Source organism: Herpailurus yagouaroundi, unplaced genomic scaffold (genome assembly GCF_014898765.1).
Source record: "Herpailurus yagouaroundi ecotype Mexico unplaced genomic scaffold, PumYag 193, whole genome shotgun sequence".
In the NCBI taxonomy this organism is placed as follows: domain Eukaryota; kingdom Metazoa; phylum Chordata; class Mammalia; order Carnivora; family Felidae; genus Herpailurus; species Herpailurus yagouaroundi.
The window spans coordinates 3,883,351-3,900,464 of record NW_024412424.1 but is presented as its reverse complement, the minus strand read 5'-3'; the positions used below and the strand labels follow the sequence as shown (position 1 = coordinate 3,900,464).

Genomic DNA, 17,114 nt, shown 5'->3' with positions numbered 1-17,114 from the left:
CATATCTCTGTAAATACAGGAGTCCTCACGTCACCCAGTGGTCGTGGGACTGTAAAAATGCCCAAGCAAGCTGCAATTGTGCAAAACAACCTTCGTGATCCATGGAGTGAATTACGATCTACCTATCAAAAAGTTCGTGAACACATTAAAACCCTCTTGCTGCTGGTAAGAGAAAAGGCACAAATATTAAATACAACAGTTTGAATCACCCCCGGCACTGAGTATTTCCTCGGAAAAGTCTTGCCAGGAGGAATTTGAACAGTGCCTTGCATGATTCTCCCCGCCGGCTAATCTTGCTATAGAGTGGGCATCTTTTCTGTGCCTCGGCAAATTGTCATACTGCTTTCTAAGTTTGGATCAGCTTCCAGCATTTATCTTACAATTTTTTTTTAAATTAAGTTTATTTTGAGAGAGAGAGGGGTGGGGAGGGGCAGAGAGAAAGGAAGACAAAATCCCAAGCAGGCTCCGCACTGTCAGCATGTAACCTGACCCAGGGCTCGACCTCATGAAACCGTGCCATCAAGAGAGTCAGACGCTTAACCAACTGAACCACCCAGGTGCCCCTATCTTTCTTACTATTTAAAAAAAAATTTTTTTAAATCAATTTTGAGAGACAGAGCGCAAGCAGGGGTGGAGCAGAGAGAAGGAGACACAGAAACTAAAGCAGGCTCCAGGCTCTGAGCTGTCGGTTCAAACTCAAACGGGTGAGATCATGACCTGAGTTGAAGTTGGACGTCCAACGGACTGAGCCACCCCAGCGTCCCCATCTTGCTTACTATTAAAGTCACAAAATACCTCCAAGAGTTCCCCTCACGTGAACTTTGCTGGCATCTCTTCTTCAGGGACATCATCAGTTCTTCACTTTCTCACTTAGGTATTACAAGTTGACCTTCCCTAAGTTCCTCCAGCCCCATACGGAGTCTCCAAAGGCAGCAGGGTCACTCCTCCATCAGCTGTTTCTTCTCTAACCACGCCCCCTCCCCGGTCTATATTCAGATTTCTCTGCTGCATTATTAGGGTTCATTGCTGGGCTGCATTTTCATCTTCATTGGCCAGTTCCCTGTTTCAGGTCTCCGTCTTTGTACAATGTCCCCTGGGTTCATCAGTGGGAGACAGGAGGCAACACGACTGAATACTTTGCTGTCTGTCTTGAAAGAGGTGACATGATTGGTCACCGATCACACAGCGTACCTGCTGTTCACATAGTGATTTCCGGTCTGAAGAGCCAGCAGTCCGACTACACCTTACGTGGAAGCTTGAGACCATTGCTCAGAGTGAATAATACACCAGTGGAACGGAGATTGGAACCATTTTGCTGTGGGACCGCGTCATTTAAAATAATTGAAATTATCCATAATTGAAATTCGTATCTGTCAGAACGGTGCAAAACGAAGGCCTCCCATAGGCCTTTCGTTACAATCCTTCTTACTGACTGAATTGGATTCGGCTTCCTGCTGGGACCGTAAGTGATACAGTGTGCAACGAACTCTCCAGGGGAGTGAAAGAGAAAGCTTCACAGAATGCAGCCAGGGTCAGCCAAGGTATGACCTGTGGCTTTTGACCCCAGACGGGCAATCACTGATTCTACCACCCAGGTAAGGGCAGGCAGGAAGCACCTGGGGGTTACACCTTTCTTGGTCTGGGCTCTTCAGGAAGACGGCTGCCCTGGGAGACCACTGACCCCAAACTGAGGCTGAGATGGCTGTGCTTAGGAACTAGGAATTTGTTGAAATTCCTAGGGCTTGACCCAGATGCCCAACTAAAAACAAGTCGGAAGACCCACAGCAGCGAGTTTGGGGGAACAAGATGAACAAATCATTTCTTCTTCAAAATCACTTAATTTGGCCTCCTAGTTTCTAGTTCCCTCCCACGGTCAGGCTTTGGGTCTGCAGTGGCTCCATACTACAACTCCAAACGGCTAGTTACCTACCATTTACCCCTTCTTCCTTAAAGACATTTGATTTTATTTGGAGAGTGAAGGTACCTACCTAAAGGGTTGTACTTTTCCTCTTTTCTTGCAGATAGGCATTTGACAAAGTTCTGGCCTATGAAACATAAGGAAAAGAGAAGACTCCTTAAAGGGAGCTGACTGGAACTCTCTTGCCCATTCTCCATTGTCTTTTACTCGATGCCTGGAATGTGGGTAATAATGGCTGGCACTCCAGCCGCCATCATGGACCATGAGGTGACCCCAAAGACAGAAAGTAGACACTATAATGGTTGAATGGGGAAAATAAAGGGAACCTTGAATACCCTGTGACCTTAGAGATGCCATATCAGCATTGGACTATCTGCCTCCAGATTTCTGTCTTAAGGCCCTGTTATTTGGGATTTTTCATTATATGCAACGAAGTCTAATTCCAACTGGATAACCATGTCTACTTTCTAGTGAAATTAACTTATACTAACTCCTTCATGTTGAGCCTCTGCATCCTGTCAAAATCAATATAAAACAGTAACCAGACTTCTTTTGCCCAATCCTGATTAGCGTGCATTAGGCTTAGAATGGTAGGAAATTCAGACCGAGGCAGACCAAAGAGGAAGATGTTCTGGGGCTGTTGGGCTTTTTCCAAAATCCTAACCTAATAGGTAGCTGGCTTCCCAAAGTGAGCAGTTCTCAACCGCTATTGTTTGGAATTGCCTGGAAAGCTTCAAATACTCCAGTGCTTAGGGCCCACTCCCCGGAGATTTGGATTTAATTGGTCCGGCGTACAGCCTGGGCAGGTGGTGCTAATGTCTGGCCGGGGTTGAGAGCCACCGACCCGACCAATATTTCAAATTGTCTGTTTGTTCGGCATCCCCAAAGCTTTTTACACACCAGGCAACACAGCATGAGGAAGAGAATAAAGGCTGATTGCACAAGAGGCCTCAATATCAGTTCCAGGAGAATATTAGGACACTTCTTTCCAGGAGAAGGTGAAGTCCTAAACCCCAAATTCCTATCCTTGCTTACATACACCTTGGAAGATTCTCCAAAGTTTGTACCTCTGAGCCGGGGCCAGGACTAGTGAGGTGAGTAAAGCACCGTGTGAAGCAGTCACCCGGGGTACAAAATTTAAGGAAGCACCCAAAACAAAACAAAACAAAACAAAACACAAAAACAACCTTAGTAATCATGATAACTCATATTTCAACGTGATATTCAAAATGAGTGCCAAACAGTCCATAACACAACAGTCCAAAAACACAGAGTGCCAAAAATTAAAATAAAAACAAGAAAGGGGCGCCTGAGTGGCTCAGTCAGTTACACATCAGACTTCAGCTCAGGTCACGATCTCACCATGTGTGAGTTCGAGCCCCACGTGGCGCAGAGCCCGCTTCAGATCCTCTGTCCCCCTCTCTCTCTGCCCCTCCTCTGCTCGCTCTCGCTCTCTCAAAAACAAAGTAAACTTAAAAAAAACAAGATCCTGGGACAGGTGTACCCCAGTTTGCCATCCACTGGTCTCCGTGTTCCAAATGTAAGAGCATCTGTGGCCCTATTAGCAATGCATAACGATTCTCTTGGCCATACTGCCACCTGCTGCTGGAGGCGGAAAGTGCTGGCTGCCTGCCCAAGAGGCACCTGGGTGACACCTCTCCACTAGGACCCGTGCTCACACGCAGAGGCATGGTGCCCTCTTGCGGGCAGCCACCCGCGTCAGGAACTCTGAAAAAAACCGTGGTCACCTGCATCCTGCAGCTGAGTGGGGTAAAAAGAGCCCAAAACTCAGGGTTGCAAGGCCTAGATTTGTCTCAGCTTTGCATTTGAACAAATGGCATCAGCCTTCTGAGCCTGTTTCTACAACTGGATTGTATTACCTCTTCCCATAATTACTGAATTACACAAGAGGCTTTCTGTGTCAGTGCCCAGCAGATTGCCTGACATGAAGTACGCACACCGATCACTATAAGCTACCTCCCCCAGCCCACCCTCCTGCCATGCAGCAAATCAAACTGTTATCAATTCATTCCTGAAGGCAAGATACACTAAAAAACCGCCAGGGAGAAAAAGGTGGTATGGACGTCCAGGCTATGGAATGATACCAGGACTGATGGGACAAGGAAGACTTCCCCTAGGGAGGTGTCCCCTAGGGAGGTCACACCAGGAGCTGGCCAGTAGCCTTTGGGGGGGAGGGGGAGTCACTGCACCACTTTTCTATTGTTTTATTTCCAGAAGGTTCCAGTACATGGAGCAAACAAACATCACAGCAGTGGTGGAAAGGCCAAGGCCTTTGGAATCAGCCCTGGGTTAAATCCTGGCTCTGCCGGTTACTCGCTGGGTGACCCCAAGGGAAGTCGCTTAACTTCCCTGAGCTTCAGCTTCCTTTTCTACAAAATGGGGATAATAGCACATCCTGTCCTGGGGGGATGAGATTAAATAAAGCAACATACTTAAAATTCCTGTACTCCGGTGGGCTCAGCAAGTGGTGGGTGTCATTGCTAGCCTGGAGCTTCCTGGAAGGAGTGGGAAGGAGGAGATACACCAGTCAGGCAATATTGGCAATTGTCAAATCGGCCCCCAGGGTGTGCTGGGGGAGGACAGGAATGCAAATTATCTTGCGGGGACCCTCTTCTCTCATCCCCCACCCCAACCCCTCAGCCCTCAGCAGGACTCAGATGTCAGGGCATCCCAGAAATGGATCCACAGCGGGAGGGATTGCAGGGGGTGGGGGTCTCCCCTTTTCTGGAGCTGGGGAGGGGATGCTGGATTCCAGCACGTGGAAGTGGAGTTTCCAAAAGGAAGCCTGGACATCGGAATCAGGGCAGTAAGCTGGACAGCAACATTGCGCCAGCGTCAATTTCCCGACTTTGATAACGGTGCTGTGCTTATGCAAGAAAATGCCCTTGTTCTCAGGAAGTAAATACCCGGAAGCATTTAGGGGTCAAGGGGAATCATGTCTGCACTTTACTGCCAAGTGGTCCAGAAAAAATAAAAGGATAAAGCAGATATGGGGAAATGTTAAATTTTGGAAGATGTGGAGGAAGGGGACCTGGGAATTCTTGCAACTTTTCAGCAAGTAGGAAATCAAACGAGAAAATGTTACGCAAAAGAAAAGAGGCAGTCGGGGGGGATCTAAGTCTCCCCTCATTTTCCATCCTCCTGCAGAGAAACCCTTGGTGGTGTGAACCGTGTGTGTGTCCAGCTCACCTTCCCTCTCCTCTCCTCTCCCCCTCCGCCCCCCCCCTCCCCCTCCTCCCCCTCCTCTACTCCCCTCCCATCCTCCCTTCTTCCCCTCGGCCCTCCTCCTTCCTTCCCACCCTCCTCCTCCCCTCCCCCCACCTCTCCGGAGCTCCTAGCCCGGTGGGCCCAACACAGACACAGCCACTCCGGGTCCAGAGGCACCGACTTTATTTGCACCACCGACCGGGGATCCGGGCTGGGCGCCCCGGTCCCCGCACCCCCCCCCCTCCCCCGCCCGCCGTTGGCTACACGATGGCGAACTGGCAGATGTAGGGCAGCTTGTCCCGGCAGCGCTTGTCGAACCACTTGCCGTTGGCCGCGCCGGACAGGGCGGCGCAGTTCTCGACCTTACCGCCGTCGGGCTGCGCCGTGATCTCCGTCTCCCAGTTCTTGTAGGCGATGTGGCCGCCGGTCATGTCCACCCAGGTGCCCTCGGCCGCCATGTCGTTGAGGCCCAGCCAGATCTCGGCCTCGGCGCCCACGCTCTGGCGCAGGTACTCGTAGAGGGCGTCGTTCTCCGAGCCCGTCTGCGGGGTGCCCAGCGTGCCCCCGCGTGAGATGCAGTCCTCGCTCGCCTCGTGGAAGGTCTTCGCCTGGGTGAAGGCCAGGAAGCACTTCATGTGCACCTTGGTGCCCTTCAGGCAGACTGCAGGGGGCAGAGATGGCCATCACCCAAGGTCTGCAGGTTCCCGAGCCCAAGGCCGACCTCCAGGGCCAGGCCCACTCTCCTGCGGTTCCCGCCCGGCCACCCGCATGGCCCTGGAGAGCCCCCAGGCCAGAAGGGGTGCCGTGATGGACACCGATGCAGAGCCCTCGTCCCCATGCCAGAGGTGGTAAGGCTAGTCCTTCAGCTGCAGACAGCCCCTAGCTCAAGGTCAGGGCCCTTCCTGGGTGCCACCTCCAAGGCCTGGGGCGCGCGGGAGTGTAAAGGCGGGGACATCTCTGCCCGAAGCGGGAGAATTCTGGAAGGCCCTGTCAGCTTGGGAGGCCGTGAACCTCCGAGGAATCAGCAGGCATGGGGTGGGGGCGGTGTTTGGACTGCCATATGTCAGAGACTTTGTGCCAGGAGGTCGCCACCACATCCTCACCTCAGGGGGTTACACGGACTTTGTCCAAGCACAAAGCTTAGACATGAGAGAGAGAGAGACTTAGGGCCTGTTGTGCAATCTGCCCACGCACCTCCCACTGTACTGAGGAGGAAACGGACACCCAGAATGGCACTGTGCTCACTGGGAACATTCCCTCGGTGTTCCCGGATACTGCCACCAACAACGGCTGGTCCAACCAACATCGGTTCCCAGCTCCTCTCTCTCTTGTCTGCCTTGACTACGGAGGCTGGAGAAGCTTTCTTCTTGTAATGAAGCTACCGGTGGTCCTGCGATAGAGCTCTAATCAGCAAGATGGGAATAGAAGACCTCCATTCTCCTGGTAAATGGCTGGTCCATTCTTTCTCCATCTTGCCTCAAAATGCACTCACGATGGCTGGAATTGGAGCAGCCATCTTGGGGCCGTGAGGCAAAGCTTCTGAACAAAAACTCAACAGCTACCCTCTTTCAGACTCCCTTTTTGTTTAATCTACTATGAGGTGTTCTATTACTGCAAGCCAAAACATGGTAGACCCTTCCCTTTCTAGAGCTCCCTGACCCCAGCTGCTATGTTAAGCTGGTTGAAGAAAATCATTTCTCTTCAGCAATTTAGTGAGTGCTGAGGGCGGGGGTGGCTCAGTCGGTTGGACACCTGACCTTGGCTCAGGTCAGGATCTCACAGTTTGTGGGTTCGAGCCCCACGTTGGGCTCTGTGCTGACACCTCAGAGCCTGGAGCCTGCTTCAGATTCTGTGTCTCCCTCTCTCCCTGTCCTTCCCCACCCCCTCTCAAAAATAAAGAAACATTCAAAAAAAATTTTTTTTTAGAAATTTGCTGAGTGCTGATATGTGGCAGGCGCTATGTTGGGCAAGTTGGTGGAAGAGATAAGGTCGTCAAATGCAAACATGGTCCCTGTGTCCCTGGGGCTTATCATCTAGCAAAGGAGGCAGACGTAAATCAACCAATGAACATATCATTACAAACTGCAGTAAATGTGAGGAAGGAAAGAACATCATTTTGTGAGGATGATAACCGAGGAGACTGATTGAGACAAGGGACCAGAGAGTCCTGCGACAGTGATGCCAGAAGCATGTATTAGGTGGATCTTGGGAGAGCAATTCAAGCTGCCGGAACAGCATGGACAAAGGCCCTGTGGTAGAAGGAACAGAGCGTGGCACTTCAGAGGGCCAGAAGGACGGCTGGTGTGGAGGCTGAAAAGAAAGATCTTGGTGGGAGGAAGCGTGCGCAAACCGCCCAGTGAGAAGGATCTGGAGGTCTCCGAGGACACAGGAGGGGAGGGGAGATCCAAGGCTCAGGAGCTGGATGCACCTCAGTCACCCTAAGTGAGAGGGTGGCTGTGAGCACAGGGAGGTTGGCAGATTTCCTAAGAAGGGACAAAGGTGATTCCCACATGAGAACCTGAGAGGCAGCGAAGCAGAGCTAAGAGCGAGACTCTGCTCCTGACAGTTGGCAAGACACTCAGCTTCTTGGTGGAAGATGGAGGCGGGGTCCTAGTCATAAGCCCCGCTACGTGGGTTTTCTGTGGAGAAGGAGTTCACGTACAAAAAGCACTTGGAACAGTGCCAGGCGCGCAGCAAACTCACGTTGTAAGCGTAATCTATTACCATTAGCCTGGTTCTCTGGGGCAAGGTCGCAAAGGAGTAGGCGAGTCTGAGCCGCTATGAAAGGAACATGGTTGAGAGAGAGAGGCTAGGTGGCCCAGGTAGAGCTGGGGCAGGTGGCGGAGCCCTGACCTCGCCTCCAGGCTCTGGGGCTGTGTGACGGGGTCCATCCTTGCTTGTGAGTGTGGGCAAGGAACAGGACCTGTCTCTGCCTTGGTTTCCCCATATTCTTTTTTTTTTTTTTTATTTACTTATTTGGAGAAAGAGAGAGAGAAAGAGAGAGCGCAGGACGAGCAAAGGGAGAGGATCCCAAGCAGCCTCCACACCGTCAGCACGAGGCGGGGCTTGAACCCACGAACCGGGAGGTCATGATCTGACTCGGAATCAAGAGTCAGCTGCTCAACCGACGGAGCCACCCGGCCGCCCCTAGGTTGCCTTAAAATGGCTGTGATAAACCCTGCCTCAGCATCATTACGATGATCAAGAGTGACAGCTTCAGCAAATTTGCTGACACGCAGGGGAGGCAAGCCAACTGCCCCTTAGGGCTGTGGGGCTGGCTGAGGGGACGGTCCTCTGGGAGCTCTTTAGGAAGGCTGCTGGCTGGCTCCACAGTGCTCCTGGGGCCATGATTCCGGTGGGTGGCAATGCACTTCCTGGGGGAGAGTTTTTGTCCTTTGAGAACATTCCCGTTTGCACACACGTCAGGGGACCTGCCCAAGAGGAAGCGGGCTGAGGAGGGCGTTCCCTGAGCCCCTCGGTTCTTGGCCTACAGCCGGGGCCCCGGTACTGGCCGCAGGCACACTGCTGGCTGCCGCCTGAGCCCTCCTCTGGCCCACACCTGCCCGGAGAGGCTGTCGTCTGCACTCACCTGTCTGCAGGGCCTGTTGTTCCTTCAGCAGGGCCACCTCCTGGGCCAGGTTGTCCAGCTGGCTCTTAAGCTCCTCAAACATCTTTGGGCTCACAACATCTAGGATGGGGACAATCACAGACTCGTGAGGAAGGCAGTTAAGGATGCGGGCCGGCAAGGACGGCGTGGGATAAACGCTACCTGTATCCACCACAAGGGGACAAAGGAAAGGACGCCCCTAGACCTTGATTATCTTGGACTACTACTTTCTCTCTGTCCCCGTTGGTGGTAGCCTAAGTCACTGTGATTTTCCATCTGCTGGGGGGAGGGGACCCATCCTTCACTTGCTCCTCCTTAAGTGAGACCTGTACATGTGTTTAGGAATATTGCTGGGGTTCAGATGGGGCTGGGGTTGGCAGGGGCTGGGGGTGCACGCCCAGCGCTGCTCCCAGCTCCAGAGGAGAACAAAGCATAGGAAGCAGAGCCAGATGCCCTTGAGCCCTGCCAAGTTCACCCCCCTAGGCTGGAGCAACAGGACGTGGCCCAGCAGGCCACACGCTCCAGCCTGGGGGCTGAGTGTGACAGCACAGGTGCGTGGGCTCTGAGGTCACAAGGCTGTGAGCGACCTGGGGCGAGTTGCTCAGTCTCTCCGAAGTCGGTTTCCTTATCTGCGAAATGGGATGCTAACGGCCCTCACCTCAGAAGACTCCGAAGAAGACTAGAGCCTAAGAGAAACAAAGGGTGTGAGCAGTGCTTGTCTCTTAAATCAACCCTACTGACCCGGGGGGGTAATGCATCTCTCTTCTATCGCACTGCATCACAAACAGCAAACCGAAGCCAGGAGGAAGCAACTCGCCTAAGATCTCAGAGCCAGCAGCAGGAAGGGCTGGCCCGAACCCAGGTCCACCGGGCTCCAAGCTGGGCCTTCCCCACCCTTGTGACAGCACACGAGCAGGTTCCTGACCTGAGCCATCCTGAGCACAAAGGCCCGTTGGGAGCTGGTTATGCGTGGGCCGGCAGGGGCAGGTGGGAAGTATCTTCCCGTGTGTGTGTGTGTGTGTGTGTGTGTGTGTAGGATGAAGGCTCTGTGGGTGGACCCTGGTCTTGCAGGGCTTGGGGTAGAGGGTGGGGAAGCACTTCTGTGGTCCATTTAGCTGTGCCTGCATAAAGTCCAAGGTCACGAGCGATGAGGTCAGAGCCTTTGTCCACCCATAAGAGGCTTTTGCAGGGGAATCGCAGGAAACAAATGTGAGCAAGACACATACTTGTATGTGCAGAATTTAGTGATGTAACTTATTAAATATGAGGAAAATAACGCCCAGATGAGCAAGGCAATAAAAGGGAGGGTTTGAGGCCGGCAGACCAGCCTGGCGGGGTTATGTGTGCTTCCTGCTGGGCCTCGGCCGGTTCACTCGTTCCTGGGATCCTCAATCCTGGCCGCTCCTTGGAATCACTGGAGATTTGGGGAAGACACAGATGCCTCCCGCCTCCTCCCCTCCCCCCCTGCATCCAGCATTTCCAGGGGTGGGGCCCAGTCTCCTGGACTGTAATGTATTCCCCCGCCCCCAGATGGCGCTGGTGCCCGAGTGAGAACCACCAAGGTTTTTGCTCCGATTTGCACCTTAAGAAGCAGGCTGGCGATCCTTTGTCAGGATGCTCAGCACGTGTCTTGGCCCCCGTGGAGAAGCATTCCGGAAGCATTTGCTGTGTATGTGGGCAATCGGTGGAAGGAAGAAAAGCCAGGGTGAGTCAGAACACTGAAGCGGGGCTCAGGGAGAGGCCGGGGCTGTGGTCACTGTCAGCTGTTCTGCAGGCCTCCAGGGTCCAGGGCCTCCAGGGGCCGCCACGGAGACCACCTGGGGCCAGGGTTCGAGTGCGACAGCTGGAGAGGGCCAAGGCATCATCTGGTCTGACCTCCTTTCTCAAATGACAGAACACATGGTTCACGTGATTAAATAAATACTAAATCTTTGGTGGTTGAGAAATCAGCAACTCTTTCCACATGTAAAAATTCTATAATTTGCCTTTGGAACTGTGTGTCCTTTACAAAAGATCTCTACGTGGCAGTTTTAGCCAAGGCTCATGGACACAACCATGCAGGGTATCGACTCTTCTCTTTTTACTGACAATTTTGTAGAAGGTAATATCTGCATATAACTTTTTAAAAACCCAAACCGTTCAAGATATCAGTCGCCTTTCCAACTGAGATTGCTGTCAGCTACCCAGTTTTTCTTCCCAGAGGTAATCACTGTCACTAACTCTTGTGGAGCCTTCCAGAAAAATTCTACCCATATAAAAGTAAATGTGTACGCGTATATAAATCTGCTTTTCAAAATAAATGCCAGCAGGGTATCCATTCTGTTTTGAACTTTTAAAAAATGTCTATTTATTTTGCGAGGCAAAGAGAGAGTGCAGGGGAGGGGCAGAGAGAGAGGGAAAGGGAAAATCCCAAGCAGGCTCTGCACTGTCAGCACAGAGACTGATGCGGGGCTCGAACCCACAAACCGTGAAATCATGACCTGAGCTGAAGTCAAGAGTCAGATGCTTAGGGCGCCTGGATGACTCAGATGGTTAAGTCTCCAACTTCAGCTCAGGTCATGGTCTCTCGGTTCATGAGTTCAAACCCCGAGTTGGGCTCTGTGCTGATAGCTCGGAGCCTGGAGCCTGCTTCGGATTCTGTGTCTCCCTCTCTCTCTGCCCCCCCACCCCCCGCTCTCTCTCTCTCTCTCTCTCTCTCTCAAATATAAATAAACGTAAAAAAAAGAGTCAAATGCTTCGCCAACTGAGCCACAGCCCTGTGGGTCTCTACTGTCCCAAGGCACCTTTCCACACTCCACCAGTCCCTGGCCAATGGGCAGCTGTCGTTTACAGAGGAGGCTCAGAGAGGGGCCGGAATGTGGCCCACGCCCCCTTGCCTTGCCTTTTCCATGCTCTTGGCTCCAGCCTGTCTGTTTCTCTGCCTAAATCCACAATCTCATCCCCTGGAACTCTCTCTCTCTCGGAGCCTCTGAGCCCTATGGGGGTGACAGCCCGGTTCATTGCCATGGCATTTCACTAATGTTGTCTCAACACAGCCTGGGGTGACCTCACCACAGGCAGGGCTCCAAGGGCAGGCCGTGCAGCAGCCAAGGCGACCCAAAGATACCCCAAACCCAGAGGCAACAGAAGGAACACGAACCCGTTTCTGGTGTCCTCGTTGGGGGTTGCACATTTTTATTTCCTCAAGGCTGTGAGATGCACTAGCACACACAGAATTAACTTGGTCCTTTTATTCCCCCCCTGCACCTAAAGTATATCCCACGCGCCAGGCACTGGGCTCGGCACTTGCATGTTTGGGATCATGAAATCCTAACCAGAAGCCTTTCAGTAAATGCCACGCTCCCCATCTTAGAGCTGAGTGACCACAGTTTCGGAGATCACGAAGTAGAGCCCACTGGCGCTGCCAGACCAGAGGTTTGATTTCTTCAACGTATTTGGGGCGGGGGTGGGGAGTGGGTGTCAGTTTAGGTGATCTGGAAGGTTCTTTCCCAATCTGAGAGTCAACAATGCTTACGATGCTGACAACCGCCCCCGGTATTGGAGAAGTCTCCCCGGGCTCCAAGCGTACCTCACTAAGGTTCCCAGGACTTACGAAGAAGGAAAATGAAGGTGGGGAGGAAAGCAGGATGAGCAGAAAAGGACAGGGTTGGGGCGCCTGGGTGGCGCAGTCAGTTAAGCATCCGACTTCAGCCAGGTCACGACCTCGCGGTCCGTGGGTTCGAGCCCCGCGTGGGGCTCTGGGCTGATGGCTCAGAGCCTGGAGCCTGTTTCCGATTCTGTGTCTCCCTCTCTCTCTGCCCCTCCCCCGTTCATGCTCTGTCTCTCTCTGTCCCAAAAATAAACGTTGAAAAAAAAATTAAAAAAAAAAAGAAAGAAAAGGACAGGGTGACCGGCTCCCTGGAAGATGGGGGAGGCGCCCTGTCCCCCTCCTTACCTTTCCTGACGTTTGCAGCCTTCTTGACCTTGGGGGTTGGCGGCTCGGTGGTGGCCTGGGTCAGGAGGGAGAAGAGGCAGAGGAGCAGGTAGGCCCCCCACAGCTCCATGCTGCTGCACTGGCCTGGGTCGGAGAGCAGTGGCAGCCGCGGCCCAGCCTGCACGTCTTAAGGCAGCGGCCACAGGGACTTCTTTCTGTCCAGGAAACCCTCCCAGACTTGGCTGCGGGCGTGCCAAGAAAAAAAAAAAAAAAAAGCCTGCAAAAAAGGAAGGCCTGGGAGAGCCGCGCGGCCCAGGGAACACCCACCCGGCATCCTGGCCCTGCCTTCTAAAACAGAATCCCTATTTTCTAGGATTCTGAAAAAGACACGATACTTGTCAGAGCTCACATCTGCGGAGCAGTTACCTTGGGCAAGTGCAGGGTCGTGTGTGCCCCTGGCATTAGCTCATGGAGGGCTCGTACCGGCAACACGAGGGAGGTACTGCCATCTCCCCAGTTTCTAGTTGAGGAAACTGAGGCCCAGAGAGGTGAAGGAACCTGCCCCAGCTATGCAGGGCCAGTGCCGGTGTTTGAACCCAAATGCGGGGGGACTCCAAAACTTACCAGTTCTGGAGGCCTCTTTTCAGCGTGGCCTAGGGCTGAGTGCCTGATTGCGTAGAATGTTTGTTATGATCGAGGCGCCTGGACGGCTCAGTCAGTTAAGCATCCGACTCTTGGTGATGGCTCAGGTCACGATCTCGTGGTTCGTGGGACTGAGCCCCGCATCAGGCTCTGCACTGCTGGTGGGGACCTGCTTGAGATTCTTTCTCTCCCTCTGTCTCTGCTCCTACCCCACTCGTGTGTTCTCTCTCCCTCAAAATAAATAAATAAACTTAAAAAAAAAAAAAAAAAAAGCATTCAACTCTTGATTTTGGCTCAGGTCGTGAGTTCAAGCCCCAAGTTGGGCTCTGGGCTGACAGTGCAGAGCCTGCTTGGGATTCTCTCTCTCTCCCGCTTTCTCTGCCCTTCCCCACCCCCCTTGCAAAATAAAGAAATAAACTTTAAAAACAAAAAAAAAACAAAAAAGAATGTTTGTTGTGATTATTTTGCAGTTCTGTCCCTAGACGCTTGGTGCGTTTTTGGTTAAGAATATAAGGAAGTCCTCTCCTTTCTTCACATTCTGTTTCTTGACCATCCCGTCCTGAAGTAGAGGTGGCCCCAGGGGGAGAGTGGAAGGTGTGGTGCCTCAGAGAGGGAGCGGGGAGAAAAGAGTATCCTGGCCCTGCAGGGTGCAGAGGGGCATGGGGGATGGGAGCAGAGGCCCTGCATGGAGTCCAAGCCAGGGAAGGAGGGGATCCTGCACAGGAGGTGGGGGTGGCAGGGATTGAGAGGTAGGGTACATACAGGGGCACCCATCGAATAAGCACATCTATCAAAGACAACGGGGGGGGGCGCCTGGGTGGCGCAGTCGGTTAAGCGTCCGACTTCAGCCAGTTCACGATCTCGCGGTCCGTGAGTTCGAGCCCCGTGTCGGGCTCTGGGCTGATGGCTCAGAGCCTGGAGCCTGTTTCCGATTCTGTGTCTCCCTCTCTCTCTGCCCCTCCCACGTTCATGCTCTGTCTCTCTCTGTCCCAAAAATAAATAAATGTTGAAAAAAAAATTTTTTTTTAAAAAGACAACGGGAACCAGGTTTCTCATGATCAGAGAAGAACAAATATGGAGACAGAGACAACGAGAATGAATTGTATGGTGTAGGATGAAAATCAAAGCTATGGATGTGTCAGGGTGGACTTCAACATGTAAAGACGAACCCATACATTTAACAGAAGGGTTTTTTTTTTTCTTAATGTTTATTTATTTTTGACGGAGGGAGAGAGAGAAAGAGAGACAGAGAGACAGAGCATGAGTGGTGGAGGGGCAGACAGAGAGGGAGACACAGAATCCGAAGCAGGCTCCAGGCTCCGAGCTGTCAACACAGAGCCCGACATGGGGCTCGGACCCACAAACTGCGAGATCATGACCTGAGCCAAAGTTGGCTGCAGAGCAGACTGGGCTACCCAGGTGCCCCACATTTTCTTAAGATACCTTTCCTTGTTGACGCTGAGGTCTTTAATCCATCTGGGTCTTTAACCCGTACGTTTAGACGGAAATGCACACATCTGTTCCCTAGCCATCCCTGGAAGGCCGTGGAGCAGGGACCCCTCCTCCAAGGCCTCGAGCCCTCCTAGCCTCCAAGTACTGGCTTCGAAACACAGCCTCCCACGAAAAGCCACCAGAGCACCTGGGAGACAGGCCTGATTCCAGGGCTGGGGCAGGGAAAGTCGAAAAGGAGCCCAGAACAACTTGTTTGGCCAGATAGCAGGAAAGTGCTTAAGGGATGATGGGAACGTGCCAGCAGCACAGGGAGCCAGCTCGGGGGAGCTTCCGGGGGGCCGAAAGTCAGCAAAAGAGCGATAGCAACACGGAGTAGGAGAGCTGAGCACGCACAGACGTAAATAAGCAAATGAATCCACTGCAAATCTGATGAAGAACAGGCTCTATTCATAGACTCAAATTACTTGGCCATAAAATACTTACCACTTACCAAGAGAAAAAGAGAAAGCGCACGGGGAAGGAGCCTGGCCGCCACCAACCTTCGTCAAGTGAGCAGAGTAAAAGCATCAGGGATCGAGGGACAGATGGAAAGCACGCAGACCCCCACCCCCACCCCCATGTCCAGGAGATTCCTGCCAAAGAAACATCACACGGACCCAACTGAGCGGCCTTCTGCAAAACTGTGCTCTTTAAAACTGGCCAGACTGTGATTGAGGAACCGTCTCGGGCTGAAGGAGACTGAAGGCACAGAACAGCAGACGCAGCCTGGGATTCTGGCCCCTTCCGCTCGCAAGGGTGCCACCGAACCAGTCAGAGAAACCCGAGCGGCACGTGGCTGTGACGTGTCCCTCCCTGCTGCTGTCCCAAATTGGACGGTGCGCTGTGATTCCGTACGACGGATTCAGTGGCCTTGCCTGGAGGAGACACACACTGTCGGATGAAGCCAGTGATGGGGCGTCGGGCTGACAACTTACAAACGACTAAGGGGGCAAATGGTCTTCATGCTGGAATTGACGATTTTCTGTGAGCTTAAGATTGTTCAAAAAGAAAACACAGTACTATGTAATTTCGGCTTTTCTTCCAGGGAGCCTGCCTTAACCCCATCAGATTTTGGCAGGGACTTGTCTGCAGCAGGGCGGGGCTGGCCCCAGGGACTGTGGTGGCCCAGGGTGGGAGCCGGGGGCAGGCAGCAAGCACTGGGGGACCCTTTGGTGACACCGTGCTCCACATCTCCTGTGCTCAGGGCGGGAGAGGATTTTAGAGGTGCAGCTGGGCCCTCGGGGAGACAAGTTGGGGCCACGGAGCACCCAGTCCAAAAGGGAGCCTTGCTTCCTGGAACTCTGGGTGGGTAGCACATGGCAAAAGAAAACGACTGATCTTTTTTTCTCTTACTAACTCCTTTGCTGTCCTGGTTTTCTCACCTTGGTTCTTCGGCAGCAGGGAAATGGAAGGAGTTTGTTCCAAACACAGGGCAGCCAGAGGTACCACGTTCACCATGAGCTTGGCTGTAGAGGCCTTGCCCTAGGTATACTGGGGAGGAGGCCCCAGGAAAGCTCTGCCGTGGCAATTCAGAAAACTGGAGCCCCTTGCTCCGTGTCTTGTCACGCAGGAGCCACACAGGAGCCACGCTGTGCCAGGACACGGCTGGAACGGTTAGCGTCCCATTAGTCCCTCATTCCCTCCGTGATGTGCCTGGGCACCGGGGGTTCAATATGAGGGGCCCGCTGTGCCATTGGGACTGAGGGACTACGCTGGGGTCTCCCAGGGCACCTAACGGGGTGGGGCGCGGGGGTGGGAAGGAAGGCAGCCCCCAGCTGAGGGGGGGACCACAGAGGGAAAGGGAGGGGACAGGAGGAAGAAATGTGGACAGCGCTCCTGGCGGACAGAACCCTGCACATTCTCCATCCTGAACACTAACGGGGGTGGGGATGGAGAAGAAATAAAGCCGCAGATGTAGACAGGGCAAACCTCAAAGCGCTGCTCGAGCCAACCTTAAACTTTGGACACAGACGGGGGCCCGGGGAGGTAGCAGGGACACATTCAGCCTCTGTCCAGCTTTAGCGCCCCCAAGCGAGGCTAATGGGGGAGTGCGACTCTTTCCTACGTAACCTGGCAGGTGAACTCTCTGTTCTCCAGGAAAGGAGGCTTCCTTAGAGAGTTTTCTAGTAAGTGGTGAGCAGTGTCTGTTTTTTTTCACCCTGCAGCTTTTCGTCGGTGTGTGTGCATGTGTGTGTGCAATACACGGAGCCCCTCTGCAAGCAACTGGGAGTCAGTGTGCTGTTAAAATGACTTATGGAGGGGCGCCTGGGTGGCTCAGTCGGTTAAGCATCCAACTCTTTTTTTTTTTTTTTAAT

At 53.0% G+C, this 17,114-nt stretch overlaps 1 protein-coding gene and 1 long non-coding RNA gene across 2 annotated transcripts; both read right to left on the bottom strand.

The window, feature by feature from the left end:
• Window positions 1-951: 951 nt before the first annotated feature.
• LOC121011086 (uncharacterized) lies at window positions 952-5,133 on the bottom strand. Its single transcript, XR_005781484.1, has 2 exons — window positions 4,372-5,133; window positions 952-2,045 (listed from the first exon to the last, which is right to left on the bottom strand). It is a non-coding gene; the product is annotated as an uncharacterized LOC121011086 (long non-coding RNA).
• Window positions 5,134-5,312: 179 nt separating this feature from the next.
• CLEC3B (C-type lectin domain family 3 member B) lies at window positions 5,313-12,901 on the bottom strand. Its single transcript, XM_040445094.1, has 3 exons — window positions 12,688-12,901; window positions 8,736-8,834; window positions 5,313-5,807 (listed from the first exon to the last, which is right to left on the bottom strand). Exons 1-3 carry the CDS (start codon window positions 12,794-12,796, stop codon window positions 5,407-5,409), a joined length of 609 nt encoding a protein of 202 aa, XP_040301028.1. The 5' UTR covers window positions 12,797-12,901; the 3' UTR covers window positions 5,313-5,406.
• Between the last annotated feature and the right edge of the window lie 4,213 nt (window positions 12,902-17,114).